Raw genomic sequence first — 22,775 nt, 5'->3', positions numbered from 1 at the left:
CTCTGTTTGACTGAAGCCTCCACTTCCCAGGGGAAGCCACGGACGATGGAGGCTTGGGCTCTGGAGTCAGACCAGCTAGGAAAAGTAACCCTTCTGTGCCCCAGTATCCTCTGTAAATGAGGAAATAGTAGTCCTCCTCCTGGTATGTCACCTAGATTTTTTTTTTTTTGGTACGCGGGCCTCTCACTGTTGTGGCCCCTCCCGTTGCGGAGCACAGGCTCCGGACGCGCAGGCTCAGCAGCCATGGCTCACGGGACCAGCCGCTCCGCGGCACGTGGGATCTTCCTGGACCGGGGCACGAACCCGTGTCCCCTGCATCGGCAGGAGGACTGTCAACCACTGCGCCACCAGGGAAGCCCTCACCCAGATATTTAACAGCTGACATGGCAAGGGCACGGTCCCCTCGGCTGGGACATCGCTGCTTGCTGCCCGCTCATCAGCCCTGCTCAGCCCACAGGATGGCTGCGAGGGCTAGAAGAGCTATTACAGAGAGAGCGCTTAGAGCCATGTCTGGCCGACTGTTCAGGCACTGTACATTTTACTGTTACTATATTATTATTTCCTCTCCAAAATGATGGGCCTGGATAATATTGAGAAGGTACAAACCTGTTTTTCACCATAGAAACCTTTCTTCAACCAAAATTAGGTGTGAAAGCCCAATATACAAAATAGATGAAAGCAAGAGATGGTTGAGGGTCGAGGGGACCTGGAACCCCTCTGTCTAGGAACCCCACGCATCTCACACAGTCTCCAAAGAAGCTCCACGGAACCCCCAGCATTCCATAGAGCACAGTTTGAAAGCCATAGAACCTGATCTCAAAAAGCTTTGCTTGCTTTAATATAATGTTCTGTTTTCTTCTCCACATAGGACAAGCTAGTTAACATAACCATAGGTATTTGGGACTCTAGGCTCGTGGGCTCTGTCTGGTTATGACAGCTGTGAGTCCAGAGCTGTGGCTCTCTTTGGCACCCCAAGTAAGAGGCAGCCAGTCCTCCCAGCCAAATTGCTTCGACATTGGAATTCTCTTCCTGCTTCTTCCCACAGAGCTTGCCATGTCTTTACCACGTGGTGACCTAATCCCTCACTCCCCTTTTGCCCCTCTAAGAAAGTAGAATAGGTAGATGAAATCATATTTGAAGTTTCCATTCAGTCCGTAAAACGATTTTAAGCATCCTATATGCAAGACAGTGTGTTACTCATTAAACGAGGAGGATCAAACATTAATAAGATGCAAAGACACGATCTCTACCCACCAAGAGTCATGGCCTGGTGGACCAGTGGATGAACAGGACAATGAATAAGTAAAATATATACAACAAGACCAGTACTGTTCCAGAGACAGAAACAGAAGGATGAATAGGATGAGGGCCCCAATGAGACCAACTCTCCATTGGTCAAAGAAGGAAGAGGAGATGATGAGGTAGAGGAAATGTTACTCCAGGTAGAAGGACAGCATGGGGAGAGAGTGGCCTGTTCTTGGCTGAAGCACCAGACACACGTGGGGACAGTGGATCTAGACACCACAGAGGCCTTGGCCTGCATGGCAAGGCATTTGGGTTCGACCCTTTGGAAGAAGGGAACCATGTTGGGTTTTAAACAGGAAGTAGCTTTTATAAAGTTGCCTGTGTTTCCTGGGAATGGTGAGTAGAGGTAGGGTTGCCAACTCTGCCCATCACACTGAGGGGGTAGCCTCAGGACCTTCCTCTGCAAAGGTGTGTCCACGTGGGTCCTTGTCAGCAGAGACCCTGGAGTCAATTTGAATTAAAAGTCAATTTCACTGTTAACCCTAACTCTTATGGGTTCTCTGGATGAGCCCCTCTACTCCAGACTTCATTGTTTCCCAATTCAGCAAAAGAGGGCGCCATCCTATAAAAATGGAGGGTGGTTGATGAGGCTCTTGGGGGATCGGGGTTGTCAGCTATCTGAGTGAGGGCGGAGGCCAGAGACTCTTGGCTTCCTGAGGACTTGGAGAGAAAAGGGATGGATTTTTCCAAGATCTAGTCTTCCTGAGTGTTTGAAGGTGGTTTCTCCTACTATGAAAACATGTTTTGCTAGGCCCTAGAGTCTTAGGCTTTCTGCTTTCGGTTCATGCAGGTTCTATGATGTGTGCCTCTTCCTCCTCTGTGCCCAGGTGCCTGTCCTGCGTGGAGAGCCCATACCGCTGCCACTGGTGTAAATACCGGCATGTCTGCACCCATGACCCCAAGACTTGCTCCTTCCAGGAAGGCCGGGTGAGGCTGCCTGAGGTAGGTCCCGCAGCCAGAGCCGTGAGTGCCGCTTGCTGTGAGCGTGGGACACGCAGGCAGGTCTTCCCTTAAGAAGAGAAAACAAAGGCAAATCCCGCAGGACCACCCCCTTGCTCCCCAACCCCGACTCTTAAGGGACTGCTTCACGAAAGCAGTAAACAAGCAAAGCTCTGAGCTCTGGGTCAGTCCTGGGGGTTCAGTTACCAGACAGAGGTGCATTCCAGGTCACTCCGTCCAGCAGGACCCTCTACACACCAGGTGAGTTCCAGAACAATCCCAGAGGGGTGTGTGTGTGTGTGTGTGTCCTAGAAATAATCGTAAGTACGCAGCAGGCCTGTGTACAGACCGCTCAGCGGCCCCTCAGAGCACCGTCCACAGAGCAGAACTGAGATCAAAGAAGTCAAGTTGAGTAAAAGGGAGAGAAAGATAAGAATGAGAGGGTGGTCACTAACCTGAGGGTGGTTTTCAACGTGTGGTCCCCAAATCAGCAGCAGCAGCGTCTTCATCACCTGGGACCTTGTCGGAGATGCAAAAGCTCCCTCTCCACTCTCTGCACCAGCTGGGTGACCCCTCGGGGCTGCGGTCAGCACCGTGCGATCCTGCTGCGCGGTCCAGCCTGCGAATCACTGACGCAGAGTCAGGCTCCGTGGCTAAGACACTGTTTCTGTTCCGTCCTGATCTTTGGTCTTAGCCTTGAAAACTCTTCATCACCATAATAGAAATGCTCTATGCCTATGTTGTTTCCTCTCTGAGATTGTAAGTTTGTGGGCAGAGGCCTCAAGGATAATGGGTGTAAACACATTTTGGAAAAGTCTGCTGTTGTTCAAACATTATGGTGCTTGTGTGACTCCAACCGTTGGGCCAGTAGTTCTGAACAGAGTGGTTTAGAACGCTGTTGCTGAGAACAGGAAGATAGAGAGGTGATATACCTATATCTATATCTGTATCGTGTTGGTTAGGCCCCACTGAATGCAAGGACAGGGCACTCTCTCGGCCAACGCTGGACTCAGGCTCCAACATCTCTCCTACCCCCAAGTCTTGGGTGTACCTTCCAGTCCCCTTCACACAGCCCCACAGGTGCCATGACCATGTGGCAAAGCCATAACTGAGAGCAGGGAACTGTCCAGGTGCAGAAAGCATAAGGGCTGTTGGGGGACTGGACGGGGCATGGTGAGAACAGAGAGGCCCACCCCCAGACTCCCACCCCACTAAGAACCCTAACTTAGGCCAAACCCTTAATGGCAGGAGGGAAGCTGTCTTGTCTCTGAAAGGGAGGAGCGGAGGACACTTCACCACCAGCATCTGCTGTGTTGAGCTCTCCTCACCCAGGAAAAGACTGAAGTGTGTCTGGAGATGAGAAATTTCCAGCCCCGGATCCCACTTTCCCAAGCTTTGGTGGCTGAGCAGGAGTTCTCGCGGTAGAGAATGGGCAGAGCAATCCTTTGCGGAGGGAAAGACAAGGAATGGTGAGGTTGTCAAGGGGAGAGAATGCTCCCAATTGGGTGGGGGGGACAAGAGGGGCAAAAAAGACAGAAAAAGCAGAAATTTGAAAACCTCATTCAAGGTAATTAAATGATTAGGAGCCTTTGAAATCCACCAGATCCCTCAGGTGTCTCTGCTTTCCTTTTATTTTTGGGCCTCTCCACACAGGAAATCCCTGCTAGATATACCAGCCTGGAAAGCTGGAGAGAGCCTGAGAACCTCTTTCTTTCTGCTCCCATCAAGTCACTTGTAGGTTTCAGACCAGAACAAGAAGAGGCTATGGAAGTCTCTAGACACAGGCCCTCCGCCTCTGCGATGGGGTCTGTCTATGGCTGGGAACGGCTGCTCTGAATTCGTAATCCGAAAAAGAGACCCAGACCTAGATTATCCCTTCATAGGGAAAGGGGGAAAAGGGGTTATGTCTTGGCTTTAAGTAGGAATGTGAATCTAATTTTTAATATGTCAATTCTCTGCTTCTTTTTTTTTAACTAAGACAAAGTGGAGCTAAAGCTAATAGGACAGACAGGGGTCTGACAGCCAAGGGGCACACCTTGGCATGAAGACCCTGATGAAAGGCTGTACATTCTCGGGACTTCCCTGGTGGTCCAGCAGTTGAGACTTCACGCCCCCAGTTCAGGGGGCCTGGGTTCAATCCCTGGTTGGGGAGCTAGATCCTGCATGCATGCTGCAACTAAGAGCCCACATGCGCAACTGAAAGATCCCGCGTGCCCCAACTAAGACCTGGTGCAGCCAGACAAATAAATAAATAAAATATTTTTTAAAAAAGAAATTTAAAAGAAGGCTATCCATTCTCCTCAATCCTGGGCCTTTGTCTTGGGGTGCAGGGTCAGAAGCAGAAGAAGGGCTGGTTGACCCACCCAACCAGGGGCTAAGAGCCCAGGAAGCACCTCTTCTTATGTTGTTCAGGAACCTACAAGTAACTTGATGGCAGTGGAGACAAAGAGGTTCTCAGGCTCTCTCCAGCTTTCAAGGCTGGTGTATGTGTCAGGGATTTCCTGTGTGGAGAGGCCCGAGAATAAAATGAAAACAGAGACAATTGAGCTCTCTGGTGGATCTCAAAGGGCCCTAATCATTTAATGACCTTGAAGGAGGTTTTCAAATTTCTGCCTTTTCTGTCTTGTTTGCCCCTCCTGTCCCAACTTTCTTTCTTTTAAATATGTAAAAGCAGCTGGCATCTGCTGCTCAGAAAGAGGAAAAAAACCTAGAAAAGAATAAAACAATAGCCCACCACGTTTCCCAGTGCAATTCAGGGATCTCCATAAAAGAATAATGTCTTCAGGTGCCCAGACTGCAAGCCAGGTACAGCACCCATGTGCACCTGGTGGTGGCAGAGGTCACTGGGGATTCACAGAACTTCAGAGGGTGTGGTGCCAGGGTCCCCAGAAGAGGAAGAAGCCTGGAGGAACGTGACGGATGGAGGGATGTGAAGAAGGACAAACCCACCGCTGTGGCCCCACCACCAACTCTTTCCATTTTACATGAGCCCTTTTACCGGGAGCCTGGCAAGCCATCACAGTGACAGGTATCTTGGAATCGCCATGCCTCCCTTATCACTTCACTGAATGGAATTAACTTTGGCTTCTCTTTTTCTTGGATGCTTACTTATTCTAAGAGAAGGAAGTCTTTTTTTTTTTTTTTTTTTTTTTTTTGCGGTACGCAGGCCTCTCACTGTTGTGGCCTCTCCCGTTGCGGAGCACAGGTGCCAGACGCGCAGGCTCAGCGGCCATGGCTCACGGGCCCAGCCGCTCCGCGGCATGTGGGATCCTCCTGAACCAGGGCACGAACCCGCATCCCCTGTATCGGCAGGCGGACTCTCAACCACTGCGCCACCAGGGAAGCCCGAGAAGGAAGTCTTAAGGCTGTACTCCTGGTCCACAGCTGGAGGCTGCATTCTACCCAGCTCAATAATGGACCATTTTGAATATAACACAGAGGAGAGGCCAGAGTCGACCACCTCATGATGGTTGTTGTAGCAGCGTCTTCCTGGAGATAAGGGGAAAAGAAGTAAATAAATATTTGTGGACTGTTGGCTGAGTCCAGCCATTGCAGGTCAGCGGAAGAAGGTCATATTGTCCTCAGAGCTTAAAAAAAAAGCCCCGGCTGCTAACAGAAATATAATGATCTTTTTTTAATGTCATTCCTTTGTTGTCTGTATTTTTGTTTCTGGGAAGAGCTGGTAACAGGAATAAGGGGTAACAAAGAAAATTACACCTCTGAAAGGTGACTTTGTAGAAGCCCCAGGCACAAGTGTCCCCTCTCCATGCCAGGGGAAGAGCTTATTCATGGCATGATACTCTGTAGCATTGTTACAGGTCACCTCTCATCCTACGTTACCCACTTCTTGAACATTTCCCATATGCGGGGCATTGTGGGAGGTTTAAAGGTGTGTAAGAGATCTGTAGATCTGTATTTAGAGACGTGTAAAATGGGACCATTGGTCCACATGATTGCTGAAGTTCTGTAATTATCAGTGGAAATAATCTGGAGAGCACCAAAGAGAAATCCACGCCCAAGAAGTGGTCTTACTGGGTGAGTGTCCAAGTGTGGCCTAGGTCTCCCAGTTCTGCCCAATAGGGGGGCTCACACAGCCTCAGGCCTGGAGCTCCCCTGGACTTCCAGACCCAGACTCACCCTGGGAATGAAGGGGAGACCCAGGCCCAGCGGTTCTCTGGAAGTCCCTAGGTTTTCATTTGCTTTCAACCTTTGAGTGTGGGGATGCAGACAGAGGCCTTTTGTTAGCCAAGAGGGAGGCTGCCAGGTGGCCCTTCAACTCCCCAGCAGCATCCTGTATCCCTAGGAAGGCTTTCATCCGGGCGTCTTCCAGTTTCAACACTGGCTTTGTTGACTATCACCAGGCATGTTGAATTACCTCTTTTTTTTCCCCTGAACAAAGAGTGCATTCAGGTGAAGTTATTGGTCTGGAACAGAGAACTGGTCAATCACTGTTGTTATTATATTAATGGCAAGTATTCTCGAGTAATTACAATTATTAGAAATAGAACACCCAATAACATATGTTGTTTATAGTCACTAGATTCCAGTTACAAAGAATGATTTTGTTTCAACTAATGATGACATTGTGATAACAACCCTGGGTCTTTAGATCTGCTGCCAGATCCTGGGTACCAAAGAGAAGAGGGAGAGGAAGGCGAGGGGAGGCTGAAGTGGGACCACAGAGTCCTTTCAGTCCTGTTCTCCCAGTATCAGCCGAGACTCCTTGCTTCCCACTGGAATGGACTTTCACCGGGGCAGCCATGAACAGGGCCACACTCTCACCTCCACCAGGCGGGAGAGACCACTGGTCTCCCAGTGGCTTTGGAATCCCCAGGCTCCTCTGCTGGGTGACCTGAGCCCCCCATCAGGCCCACACACTTAATAACAGTGATCCTTGGCGAACAAAGGCGAACTTCCGTGGAAAAGCCAATCCATTGACGAGAATTTATCCTCGCTGGACTATTTTGCTGTTATTTCTCATCTAAACTGAAAAGCAAAGTGAGCTGCGGCTGAAGCTGCATTCTCTGGACTCCAGGCGGGATGGGCTTTGCAAGGAAGCCGAGGCACATCTGGCGCATTAAATACAGGCTCAAAGAGGAAGTTCCTGCAGCCCCTCTCTTCTTGAAGTTCAACCAGAGTGTTTACTCCGGAGAACAATTGTAAGATCAGAAGAGGCAAAATGAATTCTATTTGATTTCCAAAGCTGTGCTTGAAAGTTTCTCCCCAAATCCCCTACCACCCCGATACCGCTGAGTTGAATCTGTTGCCAGGACGGGTATCAGGAAATCTGCTGATCCCAAGGTCAGTCCTCCCTGGGACTCAAGCGCTGGCAAAGCAGGGGAAGTCCGGGCCCCGGGACAGCTGCTGAAATAAGCCCCATGCCCAGAGACAGGGCAGGCCAAGGGCATTTATCCCCAACTGGACTTGAAGGAGATCAGGCCAGCCCACCTTGTCAGCGATTCAGCTCCCCTTCTTACCGTCCTCTGGGATCCAACCGGAGGGAACAAAAGCACCCTTGCCATGCCCTTCACCCTCCTTTGAGAAAACAAAGCCAAACCCCTGTGCGCAGGTATTCCATTACTGGGTTGCCATCTCGGCACTCATCTGCCCTTCCCCCACCTAAGATTATGGGTATTTCCTTTTTGTGTTATTACTTTGCTCTCCCCATAAACCAGCCCATCGTAGATCACGTTAATGGCATAAACTTGGGGAACAGCAAAGAAAATACATGGTGCATTGCATTTTTGTACTGGGCACCATGGGTCTGAGAAGGTGAGTGTAAATTTGGGGGGTTGGTTGCAACTAGTGCTAACTTGTCTTTGGAATTGATGGGGGCTGAGGTGACATGGCGGGAGGGGTGAACTGCAATTTACTTATCCCTTAGCTGCCCCTCCGTACTGCCCCTACCCAGCTCCCCTCAGCCTTGCGGTAACAACTGAGAGAATTAGAGCCCTCATCTTGTAAACACACTAGGGACTGTAAATCCACAGCCCACCACCCCCTCCCGAGGAAGCACCAGCCCTGAAGGCAGCTTTTCCTCTCCCAGCTGGGCAGCATTCTTTATGTCGTGTTCAATTATTTAAATATGCAATGAAACCTCTGTATAAAGCAGCCACCGACATGCTGGACGTGGTAGATGGAAAGGCATCTTTTTTGCTCTCATATGTTGATACTCCCCCTGCAATTAGCGGTGCTGTCTTTACTTCTGTGTGCATTTCAGTGGAAACCAAAATATGCACAGGGCTAGACGATGGACCTGGAGCCCGCTGGAGCCACTTTCTGAAAGCCAAGACATTTAAAGATCTTCTTGTACCTCAAGCCACCCTTCTCCCCAACCTCAGCCCATTCTCAGGGCTGCAGAACATAGCCACGGGCAAAACAGACTCCAAGCGAATCTGGTTCTTATTGTATGCATTTGTCTCCAAATAATCTTGCTAAATGCAGGTGTTTTCTACCCTCCAAGAGCTGGCCCTTTCAAATGATTGTTCAGAGAAATATCTTCCTTGAAAAGAGAAGAGCAGTATGTTTTTAAGGAATTCTGTAAGGGGGCTAGATCATCATCTGGGGACAAAAGTCAGTAAGATGATGGTGAGAGTGTTTTGCTCATGGTCACTGTGGGAACTGAGATAACTGGTGTGCTTAATTTCTTTCTCATGGACATGGTGGTGATTATATGTGTTGTGCTATGAAACAAGATAGCACGTGGCAAAATATGTGTAAGGTGATGGAGGTGGTGGGACATGCACTGCGTTGAAACCTTGTACCCCTTGCACCGTGTTAATTGTGTTAGCTAGAATAACAGTATCATGCACTACCTATGAGAGCCATACCCACCTGTATGACTATGCCAGGTCACAATATACCAGTTATTAAAATACTTCCCTCCTGGTAGGTAAATGGCACTTTCAGGAGACCAACGTACCCTGCAAAGACCCCCACCTCCTCCAGCATGCAGTGGTCGATATTTTGAATACCACGCTTTGAGCTAGTTTAGCAGGCATTGTTTACCCCCATTTTAAAGATGGGAAAACTGAGCCTCAGAAGGGTTATATGAGGATGTGCCCCAGGTCATCTACTGGGTTAATATTAGAATTGGGACCATAAAATTCGTGGATTCCAAACCAGCCTCTTCATTTTATGGATGAGGAGACTCAGAGGGTTTGGGGACGTGCCCAAGGCCACGTGGCTGGCTGGTGAAGGTCCTGTCTCAGAGCACGCGGAACCTTCCAGAAGAGGGGACTGCCATTAGATGAGCAGTGAACAGAACTGGGAACTCCCTAGCCATTCCTGTTGTGTTGGGGCACTCAGCGCTGTTGAAATTGTTGGGCACTGAAGCTTCGAAGGGGTGGATAGGCTGGACCGTGAGAATTGATGGGTGTTTATGGAAAAGCACACAGAGGCGGGGGCAGGGGAGACGGATCCTTGGGAAACGAGGTAGGAAAAGGGAGTAGCTGAGGGACCAGGTGCAGCCTGAGTCAAGGGGGAAGGACGAGGAAAGAACAAACGTTTTTTGAGCACTTGCTCCCTCTGTGCCAGACGCATTATACATGGTAGTTCATGGACTTCCCCCAAATGACCCTGTAGAGGATGAGTTTTTAATCCCCGTTCGTAGTGAAGCCGAGCAATGTTGAGTCCTTTCAAGACTCAAACTAGCAGGAGGAAGATGGACTTGCACTTATGTATGGGATTCCCAAACCACATTCTTTCTAGTTAAGAAAGCGCAAAGGTGAGGACCACGGCCGAAGTGCTGGGAAACAGGGCCTCAGAGTCATGGAGAAAGGTGGAAGTCACTCTGAAATTTCCTGCGAGCATCAGACTCAGAGGTGGTTTTGTACCTGGGATCTCAGCATGAGGCTGGGCAGGGTCTGGAGAGATGGGGTGAGAGGAGGGGGCAGCACGGTGGCAGTGGTCCCTTTATGCCTTGTTGTCTAGGGAAAAATTGCCATTTTACATTTCAATTAGGAGGGACACCGGGGTCAGTCAGCAGTGCCACCAGAGGAAAATGGGTCCAGCCCAGCCCTGGGCCTCTCCAATTATTATTAATGAACTTAGTCTCAGAGTGGCCAACCTTTTTATATGCAAACTAGGCCATTATGGGGCCACTGGCAATCAGGACTCACTAGAGAACTCATAACAAGCCTCAGTGAGAATCTTACAGGGGGAAAGAGAGAGGCTTAGCTTCCATCCTGGACCAGAATCGGTCCAGCCCCTAGGCGAGGTTCCAGCTCACCACAGGAGGGTTTCTAAGCCCCCTGGCCCCCAGCTCCTCTCTGGGAAATCCTGGCCCACCATCCCATCCTAAGGTGGTCCTACTGCCAGTAGGAACTTGCCTCTTTCCTTAAGAGGAGGAAATATGGCGGGTTGGCGTGGGAGTTCTTCAGCTGCCAGCACATCTGTTGACACTGAACCAATATTTTTCCTCTCCCTGGCTTGGTTTCTCCTTTGCAAAGTAGAAGGGACCCTTGGGTTGGTTCAGAGGACTCTAAGATTCAGACACCCTCAGCGTACCTTTCTTGAGCTGCCGTATTTTCCTGTGGGACTTGGGGATGAGAGATCCCAGCTCTTCTGCTCTTACTCGCAATGCAACCCTAGACGCAGCTCGTAGCAGGAGGCAAGGTCAGGCTGTGCATGCTTTAGGAGAGGGACAGCTGCCAGGTCTTCGGCGGGAGGGAAGAGCGGGGTCAGGACTGGCCCGGCCCCTCTGGCTCACAGCTCCCCACTTGTCATCCGTCTTCTCTCCTGAGTCCCCAACACCACACATCTCCCTCTCCAGCCCGAGCTTCATCCTTTTCACAAAATGGCTCTTTTCTTCTACGTGTCCTGAGTTCTCATCTTGCCGGAGCAGGGGGATGAGATGCCAGCAGAGGCAAGGGCACGGGATGGAACTATAAGATTCTCGCTCCACGTGGGACCTCAAGGTCCCTGGAGACCCACACGATCTAGAGCCTCAAGGCCACAGGCAGGGTTCAGGCCGTGTCCTCTGTCCCCTCCCCCTCCTGCTGGCCTGCCTCCCTGCTGCTCTTCTTTGTTTTATTTATCTTAAACTGCGTCGAAATACACATATCATAAAATTTACTATCTTAACCAGTTGTACGTGTACAGTTTAGTGGCAATAAGTATATACATTCACGTTGTGGTACAGCCATAACCACCATCCATCTCCAAAACTCTGTTCATCTTTCCCAACTGAAACTCTGCACCCGTTAAACCCTAACTCCCCCTTCTCTCGTGCTCCAGAAACCACTCTTCTACCTTCTGTCTCTGTGAATGTGACTACCCTGGGTACCTCCTATGAGAGGAGTCCTGTGGTGTTTGTCCTATAGTAACTGGCTCAGCATAATGTTTTCAAGATTCACCCATGACTTAGCGTGTGTTTAAATTCTCTTCCTTTTTAAGGCTGAATCGTATTCCATTGCATGTATGTATCACATTTCGCTTATCCATTCACCTGCGAGGGCACCTCCGTTGCTTCCACCTTTTGGCTGTGTGAGTACTGCTGCCCTGAGCATATGGGCATCAAGTATCTCTTCAAGACCCTGCTTTCAGCTCTTTTGGATGAGCAAACTCAGAAGTGGAATTGCTGGGTCTGCTGCTCCCCCGTCTAGCTGTTCTTCAGGATAAAGGCGTGGATAGCCTGGAGGAAAGGAGGGCATTCATTTAATGGGCCTGGGGTGTTTCCCTAAAGCAAGGCTACAGGGTAATCGTGAAGAACAGAGGTGAGACCACCCAAATCATGGACTCAGGACTGGTTAGAGCTGAATGGGGCCTTGGATGCCACCCAATTGACAGATGAGGTAGCTGAGTCTCAAAGTGGGGATTGATGCGTGATGAGCTCAGGGTTCCACAGCTCGTCAGAAGCTCAGCAGCCCTAGAGCTCTTCTCCCTCCAGCTTTCAGTGACCGGGGGGCTCATGTTTGTTTTCAGACCCCGGGGGGGGACAGCCGCCGGGTGCCTGATTGCCTGGGGCCCCTCGCATCTGCCCTTCCCCTGGCCTCCTTTCTGCCTTACTTTGCTGGGGAAGAGGGCTGAGGTCAGGGGGGCCCCTGAGAGTCAGCAGTGAGCCCACAGGGCAGCGTCCTCACAAAGGATGTGTGAGCCATGCTTTTGTCCGTCGACCTGCCCAGAAGCTGTCTGTCTGGTGGGCATGCCCCAAACAGTGCCACAGGGGGAGGAATCTGGGGCTGGTGGGACCTGCCTTGCCCGGGGCCTCACTCCTGTCCACGCAGCTCCTGTGAATCCAGCCACACACCAGCTCCCACCTCCCAGCAGGGCAGAGCACCGTGCTCCTTATTTGACCCCATTCTCCCCCCAGCCCTCCCTGGACAGAGCTGATTGCCCCAGCGAAAAGGGGCCCAGTGATTCATTTCCTCCATGCCCGAATGTGTTCAGGGGTCCCCCTTGGCTCGGGGACGAGCAGCTGGAGGGGACTCAGAGTGTACCTGCTCTGAGGGGCATGTTCTTGGGGGCCGGCCATCCCCGGATCTCAGTCAGAAGCTTCTGGATTTCACAGGTCTCTGGGGCTCATTTCAGAACATTCCCAAATGCCTTATGGAAGGTCCTTCCACCCCTTCCAGACTCACATTCCAGAGCCTCGGACCAGGGCTTTGTGTCTCTGTGTAGCTGCTCGCTTGGGCACCTCTGTCCCGGGTCTTGGCAGCCTGGAACTGAGGCAAAGCGGTCTTCAGCCCAAAGTGGGACAGGACGCCCAGCCAGCAGGGTCAGTCTGCTAGGGGAGGAGGGTGCTGAGATGGGAGGGACCGCTGGGAGTCTGGACCGGAGGGTCTGGAGCGCATTGAAAAAGAAGCTGACGAGGGCAGGGGACGAGCTCTGTGAGGAGGGGCCTCAAGGTGGTGATGCCGGGACCCGGGTGGCTCAGTCTCCCTGCCTCCTCCACGGTGGTCGGGGGTGGGCAGCAGCGCTGAGGGCCGTGCGTGGGGAGTCCTGGAGAGGGTGGAGTCTGAGAACATCTGGGTGATACCAGGGGCTCCCGCAGCCCGACCTGAGCCTCACTGTCTGTCCCCAGGACTGCCCGCAGCTGCTGCGAGTGGACAAGATCCTGGTGCCCGTAGAGGTGGTCAAGCCCATCACCCTCAAGGCCAAGAACCTCCCCCAGCCGCAGTCGGGGCAGCGCGGGTACGAGTGCGTCCTCAGCATCCAGGGCAGCGAGCAGAGGGTGCCCGCCCTGCGCTTCAACAGCTCCAGCGTGCAGTGCCAGAACACCTCCGTGAGTGCCTGCCCCGTGTGCCCACCCGCCGGGGCGCTCTCCTAGGGTCACATCCGCTCCGCTCGGCAGGACTGCCCCGAACACCCACAGAACCGCTCAGCTCCCCCCAACAATTGCTTCCTCTAACCCTGCTAGCCCGGCCCAGTCCACCAAGTGTCTGCCTGTAGGTGTGGCCCTGTCGTGGTGACCCAACAGGGGCTGCGGTGCAAGGGGCTTTGGGGCCCGCCTTGGGGCTGCTGAGCGCTCTTTGTGGGCAGATGTATTTACAGGGCGTGCCCATCCTCCTTCCTGAGAGCAGCTCTGGAAACCCTGGGTCCTGACTTCCTACCAGGGCTGACCTGGGGGCCTCATCTGAGCCCACAAAGGCACACCTCGGCCTGTAGAGCCACACAGAGGCTGTTTCCCAGCACACGAGGCTTCTGAGACAGACCGGCACCCGCAAAAGGAGCCTTGGAACAGGAAGGAGCCCCCCGGGGCTGTGCTGTGTAGATCCGCACAAACCCTGCCCAGTATTTAGAAATCCAGGTTGGGTCCATGCTGGACCAACAATGGGTCAGCAGCCCCCTGCGGCCAACAGCCTTCGCCTGATCCCTGCACACCTGCCTGTCAGCTCCCCCGCCGGCCCCGTGGCCTTCCCAGCCCCGCCTCTGCTCTCCCTCGTTCTCTCTTTCTGGGCTATTTCTGTGCACCCAGATGCTCAGAGATTAACAGACTTAAAGACTCGTAACATTTTCAAGCGATGTGAAACCCACATTCTTCTTCACTGTGCAGAGGAGAAACTGGAGGCCCAGAGTAGGGGCAGGATTGGATTTGTGGGGCTGAGAGTTATATACTTTGGGGGACCTTCTTTAAGAATGAAATACATCAATACAAATGAGATATGCAGGCAGGCCTTAGGAAGGGCCATGTGGGTGAGTGCAGGGCCCTGAAGCTGGCCCTGAGTCTCCATTGACTTCCAGGTTAACCCGCCCTTGCCCCAAGGGTAAGTGACACGCCCAAGGTCACACAGTTCGTGAGTGACAGGGTCTCACGACCTGTGAGAAATCAACCCCGCCGCACCACCCTTGATTTTTGGTGGCAGAGGAGGTCTCAGAGGAGAGCAGAGAAGGAAAAGAGAGACACAGGAGCATTCTGCATGGAGTGACACAGGGTTGGGTGGACAGGCAGGTCACTTCCAGCCCACTATTTGGGGACAGGCCCTGGGCCAATCACTGTAGCCCTCGGGGGCCTGTTGGCAGAGAACAGGGCAGCTCACAGGCAGCAGTTGGAGGAGGGTTAGAAGCAGCTGTGGGTATTCGTGGCCTCCTTTATACAGAGGCTCCAGGAGATGTCAAGTGCTGCTAATAATAGTGCCCAGTCCCGCCCCTCAGCCACTGGCAATCATGGGAGTCAGTGGGCCGCAGGGGACAGCTGGCCGGCTACAGTGCCAGCCATGAGGCCCTAGGGCTCTAGGCCCATCTTCCACCGACCCGCAGTGGCCCCACGGTTTCTCGTCGTGCCCCAATTTACTGCGTGCAAAACAAGGACAGGGAGACCGATAGGGGGTAAATTTTCCCCCTTCCCGCTTTACTGGAACACAGCTGGGAATGGGTCTGCTGAGCCTCTGGGGTCCTGGAGATGGACACAGCATACACTGGTGTCTTACGTTGGTGATAGAATGATAGAACTTTGCAGCAAAAATCTCAGACAAGGGAATGGTTGGAGGGAAGCATGTCCAGATTATACAGAGGTCTTCTCTTTGCTCTAGAAAGTAGGGAAACTGGGGTTAATTCTTTCCCCAGGTGATGAGCAACATCGTCCAAGAGCTGGGCCACGATGAGCCAGACCTTGACTGAGACACTTAACCTCCTGGCCCATAGGAGCCTGAAACACTCTTCCCCCAGCTCCGGGCTTTGTGCGGATCAACTGCCTACTGATCATAGAGGGCTATATAAATGCTAAGTGGAGCAGAGGTGGGGAATGGTGGGGGATGCAAGCCAGTGGTCCAGGGTCCCCAGCAGTCCGCCCCTCCCCCTGCAGGATGCAGGTCAAGGGGGAGAGAGGGCATCTCCAGGAAGGAGCGTGACCTCCCTAGAGGGGGGAGGTCAAGGGGTTGGTGGGCAACACCGGGGTTAATGATTTCTGTAATATTTTAGAATTGAGATCTCAGGAATGAGGAGGAGAAAGAGGAAGCAATGCCCAGGATATTTGATCCTTAAAGCCTTTTTTATTTTTCCTTCAGAAAGAAAATGGGTGCACACACACACACATCTGAGCACATAAGTGTCCTCGTATGCGTCCATCTCCATGTGTACCAAGTGTCTGGCGCAGAAACACTCGAAAGTGCTGCTATTATTATTCCACATAAACATAAACACGGGGAACACAGGTATATTTTTGCACAGCACCCCCAAGTGTACACACATAGATTCAGATACACGATAACATTTGGGTGCTCATTCTCTGCAGCAGGCACTGTGCCCAGAGCATCGGATGGTTATCTCGAACCCTCCCAACAATCCCGTGAGGTACGCACTGCGTGTAATTCCCACTTTACACGTGGGGAGTCTGAGATTCGGATCCTCTGCCCACATTCACACAGCCGGTCACTGCGGAGCCCCTACATGGCAGTACACGTGTGTGCCCGTGTGTGCTCACATGCACACGCACATCTGAATGCATAGATCCTACGGATGTGCACAGACCTCTTCTCACTTCAGCACGCGTGGGAAGACGTTCATGTACGCATGCAAAGACGTTCATGCACGCAGACGCTCCCATGCATACGTGGGCAGTATGTCTTGCCTTGATCTCGGGGGGATCTCAGGTCCTTCCTGAGAGGGGCCTGAAGGTTCTCTTGATCTTCGACCAACACGCCCCTGGTTGCTGCCTGCTGCTTCCACTTTGGGTCCTGGACAGACCCAGGCCTGAAAGGCAGGAGCCTGGCTTCGATGCCGATTTAGGCACCGCCAGCATCCCTCCTAGAGGTCGGAGCAGCCTGACACAGGCCCCTGCCACCTTTCTCCCACTGGGGCCTTGGAGGAAGGGGACGGGAAGGATGGGGGCAGTGGAGCTTGGCTAGAGGAGGAAATGGGAAGGGGTGTCTGGAAAGGGTTCTCCCCCCACCCCCCCCTACACACTTCCCCCTTGGCTGTCCTCTGTCTCCCTGATGCTAGCAGATGGCAAGGAGCAGCGATTCTCTAACTTTCACAGCACCAGACTCAGAGTACCTAACTGGAAATGCTCCTGTCTCCAGAGATTCTAGTTCGGCAGGTCTGGGTGGGGCCTTGGAATCTGCATTTAGTAGACCTCATCCCCAGCCCCACCCCCATGACTCTGATGAAGGTGGCCCATAGACCACCATGAGAGGGGAAGAGGGTTTTTTTTGAGAAAAGTCACGACGACTTGGAACGACTCACCCAGACGCGAAAAACTTAAATCTCTGGGGAGTTGGCTAGTGGGCTTCGTGGCAAAAAGCTTATGAGTCCCCAGCTGAGTTATGGAATGATCAAAAAATATTCTCCAGTGTTGTTTCTGCAGGGGTAGGGAGCTTTGCTTTATTCTATGGCTCAGCCCAAACCCTGGCCTTCGCCCAGATGTCATCAGTCTCGAGGGAGATTATACGAGAGTGTGGGTGGTACAAGGCAAACCACCGCCATTGTGGGACAGGCACCACATGTGGCTCCCTGGCCTGGGCGTCATCACCAGGGAGTTAGTGAAAACTTCTGGTGTGCTAGGTTAGAGCCCGAAGAAGGCTGGACACACACCCTACTTATGTTTCTGTAGGAGGACAGTGTCACAGCATGCTCATCATGGAGCACGGTCTGTCATTCAGGAATATAGGGCAGTTTCCCAGGTTAAGACGATAACATCTCCTTTAGAAGCCCTACGGATAAGCTACAGAGGCAGAGGCCCTGAGACCCTCCACAGATGGTGCATTCCCGAGTTTCTGTGCTGCCCTCCCCTCAGTGAAGGAGGGGGCATCAGTGGCCTGACACAACAGCCACAAGCATCCCCACGGCCCAGCCCCACCAAACTTAAACTCTGCGTTAAAAGAGCCCACTGGCTCTGCAAACACAACTTCAGACCAAGTCTCCTGGACTGAACTCTTCCAACAAATCGCCCATCCTCAGCCCCTCCTCTGCAGAAAACCTGTCTCAGCTCTGATCCTCCATCCCACCCCCTGTGGTGGGCAGAATCTAGTGGAATAATGAGAAAATCATCAGGTAGGGATTGGAAAAGCTGCCCAGGGCAGGTTCCAAGCTCCTGCTGCCTGCCCTCCTTCCCCGGGGATAGAGAATGCCTGCTGTCAGAAGGCGGATGGGGGCGGGCATACTGGGGGCTGCCTGAGAGGTACCTCCCACATCCCCCCCTCCCCGCCTTAGCACCGCAGCCCCGTGGGATGGACCCAGCTGGGTGGAACATTAGAGGAGAGCCCGGCAGGGAAGCGGGGCCCAGAGGCCTAGAGGCAGCTCCCTGCCGTCCCACCATGGGCAGCTGTGGAGCTGGGGCCCCTGCTCTGTCTTGGAGCCTTTGGAGGCTTGACCCAGATTCCCAGGTTTATGCCCTAGGGTGACCTCAGGATTTCCCACCTCACCTCTGAGCTCTCACCCAGTCCTCTTCTCTGCTAACCCTCAGCCACTCATCCCCTGAAGAGTGCCGCTCCTTCATTGCTTCCCCTCTGCAACCACTCTCCCTGCCTGCAGATCAGGCTTGGCCAGGTCTCTGGTAAAGCACCCACCTCCCCTGAACATGTCCTAGAAATTAAAGCTCCCAAATCCCATTGAGGACTGGCAAGTTCCCCTGGGCAGCCAGGGCGGGAGCAGGCCCCTCTCTCACTAACTTCCCGGGGAGAGCCCAGCTGGCAGGAACAGGCCTCCGCAGAAGGTGGCCAAGCCACTTGCTCAAATCTGCTCTGTGAACCCACATTCCAAATGGGTGTCCCCCCAGGCCTGGCATCTCCCCGCCTTAGCTTCTTGACCCCCTGGCCTGGTCCCCTGAGATGCACGTCCCCACCCTGCCCACCCATGCTTATGTGTGCTTACACACACATGCACGCACAGTCTTGGCCTGCCTTTGACTCCGTGCACTCTTGCAGACACCAGGCCGAACATTGGCCCCCCCCGCCCTAGAAATCTCTGTGACCCAGCTTTCTCCTTTCCTTCCGGTCCTGGCTGCAGTATTCCTACGAAGGGATGGAGATCAACAACCTGCCGGTGAAGCTGACAGTCGTGTGGAACGGGCACTTCAACATTGATAACCCAGCTCAGAACAAAGGTGCGGAAGGAGGGCCCGGGCAGGCCGGGGAGGGGGGAGCAACTCCCATCGGTGGGCAGTGCCATTCCGTCCCCCACCCAAGCCAGGCCCGCTCTCCACGCCTCCCCAGCGCCCTCACTGCTCTGTGACTGCTCGGCACAGGAGGCGCAGGGGGACGGCTGCTGGGAGTACAGTGGAGGGAGCAGCGCGGGCTGGAGGGAGGGCCCCAGAGACTGAGGGAGGCTCCACCGCCCAGCCACCATCCTCTGCTCAGGCTTTCCCTGCATCCGGAGGGCGTAGGGGACAAGGCTGCCTCATGTCCCATCATCTAGGCCAGCACTGCCCTCCTGGTCCGCACTCCCGGGCCCCTCCCAGCCCCCTGCCCCCACCTCCAAGCACCCCTTGCCCTTTGCCCACAGTTCACCTCTACAAGTGCGGTGCCATGCGTGAGAGCTGCGGGCTGTGCCTCAAGGCGGACCCGGACTTCGAATGCGGCTGGTGCCAGGGCCAGGGCCAGTGTACCCTCCGGCAGCACTGCCCCATCCACGAGAGCCACTGGCTGGAGCTGTCGGGCACCAACAGCAAGTGCACGAATCCCCGCATCACAGAGGTAAGCCGTGGTCCGCTGGGCCCGCTCTGGGCCGCTGAGCCCTGTCCTGCCACGGGCGGGGCCCTGGGAGCCATGGCTGGCATGGAATCGGTCACCCCCGTGTCCACCAGGTGCCCAGCTGGCTGCGGGCATCCTCATTTCCCTGCAAATCCGTAGCAGCTTTAGGCTTGGCTCAGAGGCCCTCCCCTCATCAAGGGAGGTCGAGAGCAGAGAGGGTTCGACTGTCCTATGGAGTCTCCGTGTGAGCCGCGTCCGAGAGGACTCGCGGTCCTCGACACCCCTTTCTTGTCTCCAAGAGTCCTGGTGGCAAGGCCATGAAGCTCCATCGGCTGCGGCCTCATTAAGCAGTCAGCCTGTGGGTGGAAGCTGCCTGGGGTCAAGGGCGGGGAGCCCAGCCCCGGAGAGGTGGAGCAGGTCAAAGCGGAGAGGCCTCGGGACTCACACAAAGCAGACCAAAGCCGTGAAGTGGCAGGAACGGACCAGGAGCACAGTTCAGGGGGACAGAGGGACGCGGGCCGTGGAACGCGGAGCTGTGAGGGGCGGGGCAGACGGGGGATCACAGAGAACAGCGTTTGAATCCCAGCTCCATTTGCTAATCCCAAGTAATCGTTGGGTCCCCTGCGACTACTTCATCTCCATCTCCAGGCCTCAGCTTGCTCACCCGTGCCCTGGGTCGAAGCGTCCACCTCACAGGGGAGTGACAGGGATTACATGAGCGATCCCATGCAAGATGCCTGGCTGCATGCCCAGCCCGTGGGGATCTCATCACCCTCCGCCTCCTCGTTGATTACTGACACTGTTAAAATCATTTTTAAATCCCGTGTCTAAGCCCATCACTGCCCTGGTGTCTTCACCTCCACACTCCCGGCACGAAGACCCTCTAAGGTCCCCCGCACCCGGGCTGGAATCCCTTGCTCCGCTCATAAAATAAGGGAAAGACGTGCATGTCTCAGCTACAGGACGGCGTCTGACACGTCTGCACCTGGGGCCCAGCACTTCGCTCGTCGTACGTGCTCGGTGCCTCTTTGCCATGGTTGATGCTGATGATAATAATGCCACGGGGGGACAGAGGGAAGATGAGACAGAAGCTCAGTCTGTCCATCCGTAGTGAGGGGACGCTGGGCATCCAGCTCTGTGCACTTTCACAAACACCCGTATCTGGTACCCTTACAACGGCGGGCACAATCACAGGCCGAACATTTGTGTGGTGCTTCAGTTTGTGAAATAGCCTCATATCCCTCACTTCATCCGGCCTCACAACAACCCTGCCATGTGGTTTCCTAGGGCTGCTGCAATGAAGTGCCGTAAACGACAGAAATGTATTGTCTCTCGGTTCTGGAGGCTGGAAGTTGAGATCAAGGTGTCGCAGGGTTGGTTCCTTCTAATGGCTGTGAGGCAAGGGTCCGTTCCAGGCCTCTCTCCTTGGCTTGTAGGTGGCTGTCTTCTTCCTGTGCCTCTTCATATTGACTTCCTGCCATGTGTGTCTCTGCAAATTTCCTCTTTTTATGAGGACATCAGTCCTATTGGATTAGGACCCACCTGAATGACCCCATTTTGACTTGACTACCTCTATAAAGACCCTTTCTCCAAAGAAGGTCACAATTCTGAGGTGCTGGGGTTTAGGACTTCAACATATGGAGTTCAACCCATGATGCCTGCCAAGGCCAAGGTTATTATCACCCTTTCCCATATGAAAAGACCGATGCTCAGATTTACTCTGACCAAAGTGTAAATCAAGGGCCCCTGAAGGCCGAGTCTCTTGATTACTGGATTGCTGTCCTCTGCCACCACAAAGGCAAACACTCCCATACATTCCCTCGACCCTCCCTCACAAATGCTGCATGCGCACCGGGGATGTGTAAAAACAGGAAGGAGCTTGACTCGTGAGTAAGCAGCTTCCTCCAGCAAAGCAGCCTCTCGGGCGTGGCCCTCTAGATGTGCCCCCCGCTTCAGCACCTTCACCCTCCACGTTCCTGGTTTTCCAGGTGCCGAGAGCTTCATTCAGCCCCGACTTCAGTCTCCTGCATGGGTAGGAATCTCAACAGTGATTCTCAGACTGGGGAAAGATACTTATGTATTTTACCTACAGAATTATCTAGAGAAGGAGAGCAGGCGGATGCCTCTGGCGCCACATCTGAACGAGGGCCCCCCTCCTTTCCTGCCAGCCCCCACCCTCAGAGCCCCGTAGCAAGAAGCCATCCCCCAGGGGGCTGCCTCTCAGGACTGCTAATGGTGTGTCTGGTGAAAATGGTGGGACTGGCTTTCTTCTTGGCCTGAGACCAAAAACATCACAGGGAGGAGATGGCAAATTAAACAAACCTCCCTGCGACGGACGCTATTTACTGGCTCCATACTGGCAGCAGCCCTCCAGGGATCCTGGGGAACCATGGACTGGGCCAGAGATAAAACTTCCTTTTCAGGACGACAAGCCAGGGCTGAAATATCATGCAGATGTTGCTGCTAGGTGCCAGTGGCGCTTTGGGGACTAGTTGGGCAGGCATCTGGGAAGGACAGGGACTCCCGCTGCCCACCCCCCTCTATCTGTCTATCTCCCTCACACAGAAACAAGCCTGTGTCTCCAAAGAACCTATTTTTTTTCCACAGCAGTGGGAACGTGCATGTGCAAACCCACACACTCATGAACCCTCACACTCACAGATGTGCACACCTGCATATGTGAGAATCAGGAAGTATCTTGAGCTTTGTAGGTGAATAGCCTACAAGGCTCGGCAAAGCTGTCACTCCCTTCCCCACCTTCCACCCTCCCCCCAGGATGGAACGGCCCACTTGTGACCCTGGGGGGATGGAGAGAGTAGGAAATATTAAGAGGTAGCCTACCTGGGCTTCTCCTATTGTGATCCCATTGACGTTGGCCGAGATCCAGGTGTTGATGTTCAGGGACACCAGGAACAGGAAATGGGCCCTTCTCTGGTCTGTCAAATGCCAGGAGAGGCTGGCGTGGAATGTCTTCTGCCACTAAGGTCACTGCTGTGGGAGGTTATAATTAGATCACGTGAACTTTGAGCCGCCACCTCAAAGCAGGCCCTTGGTGGTTGAATCCTAACATTGCAGTCGTGGGTTTTTAGCATCAACAGTGACGTCTTCGGAGGGAAAGCCAGTCATTTTGGGCAAGTGTACGAGGGTAAAGTCTAAATTAAACCCAAACAAACCAAGCCAAACAATGAAGGCAGAGGGGCAGTGACGAAGGCTTTTCTAACTCCAGGAAGATGCTTGGATCGTTGGGGTTTTCAGTACAATTACAACTCAAGAAATAAAATATGGTGCCATCACTGGAAAGCTCACACAGAGAAAGGAGGCACCACCATCCCGGCTCTCAGGGACTCAGGATCTGAAGAGGTGGGGTTAGGGGGGCGGCAGGGTGGGGAATCCGACACAAACGTTACTGTGAAAAGAGCACAAAGAAAGTGTCCTGAAATCTCAGTGGAGAGAAACCGAGAGAAC

General features: G+C 53.4%; 1 protein-coding gene across 1 annotated transcript; it reads left to right on the top strand.

The window, feature by feature from the left end:
- The first annotated feature begins 2,037 nt into the window (after nt 1-2,037).
- On the top strand, nt 2,038-19,657 carry LOC114901374 (plexin-A4-like). Its single transcript, XM_029233068.1, has 5 exons — nt 2,038-2,247; nt 13,268-13,468; nt 18,628-18,724; nt 19,123-19,313; nt 19,610-19,657. The coding sequence occupies exons 1-5, from the start codon at nt 2,101-2,103 to the stop codon at nt 19,655-19,657; spliced, it is 684 nt and encodes a 227-aa protein (XP_029088901.1). The 5' UTR covers nt 2,038-2,100.
- The last annotated feature ends 3,118 nt before the right edge of the window (nt 19,658-22,775 follow it).

Source organism: Monodon monoceros, unplaced genomic scaffold (assembly GCF_005190385.1).
Source record: "Monodon monoceros isolate NGI ecotype Baffin Bay Population unplaced genomic scaffold, NGI_Narwhal_1 Super_Scaffold_2, whole genome shotgun sequence".
Taxonomy (NCBI): Eukaryota; Metazoa; Chordata; class Mammalia; order Artiodactyla; family Monodontidae; genus Monodon; species Monodon monoceros.
Note: the sequence above shows the minus strand (reverse complement) of the source record. Positions and strands in the feature narration are given on the sequence as shown.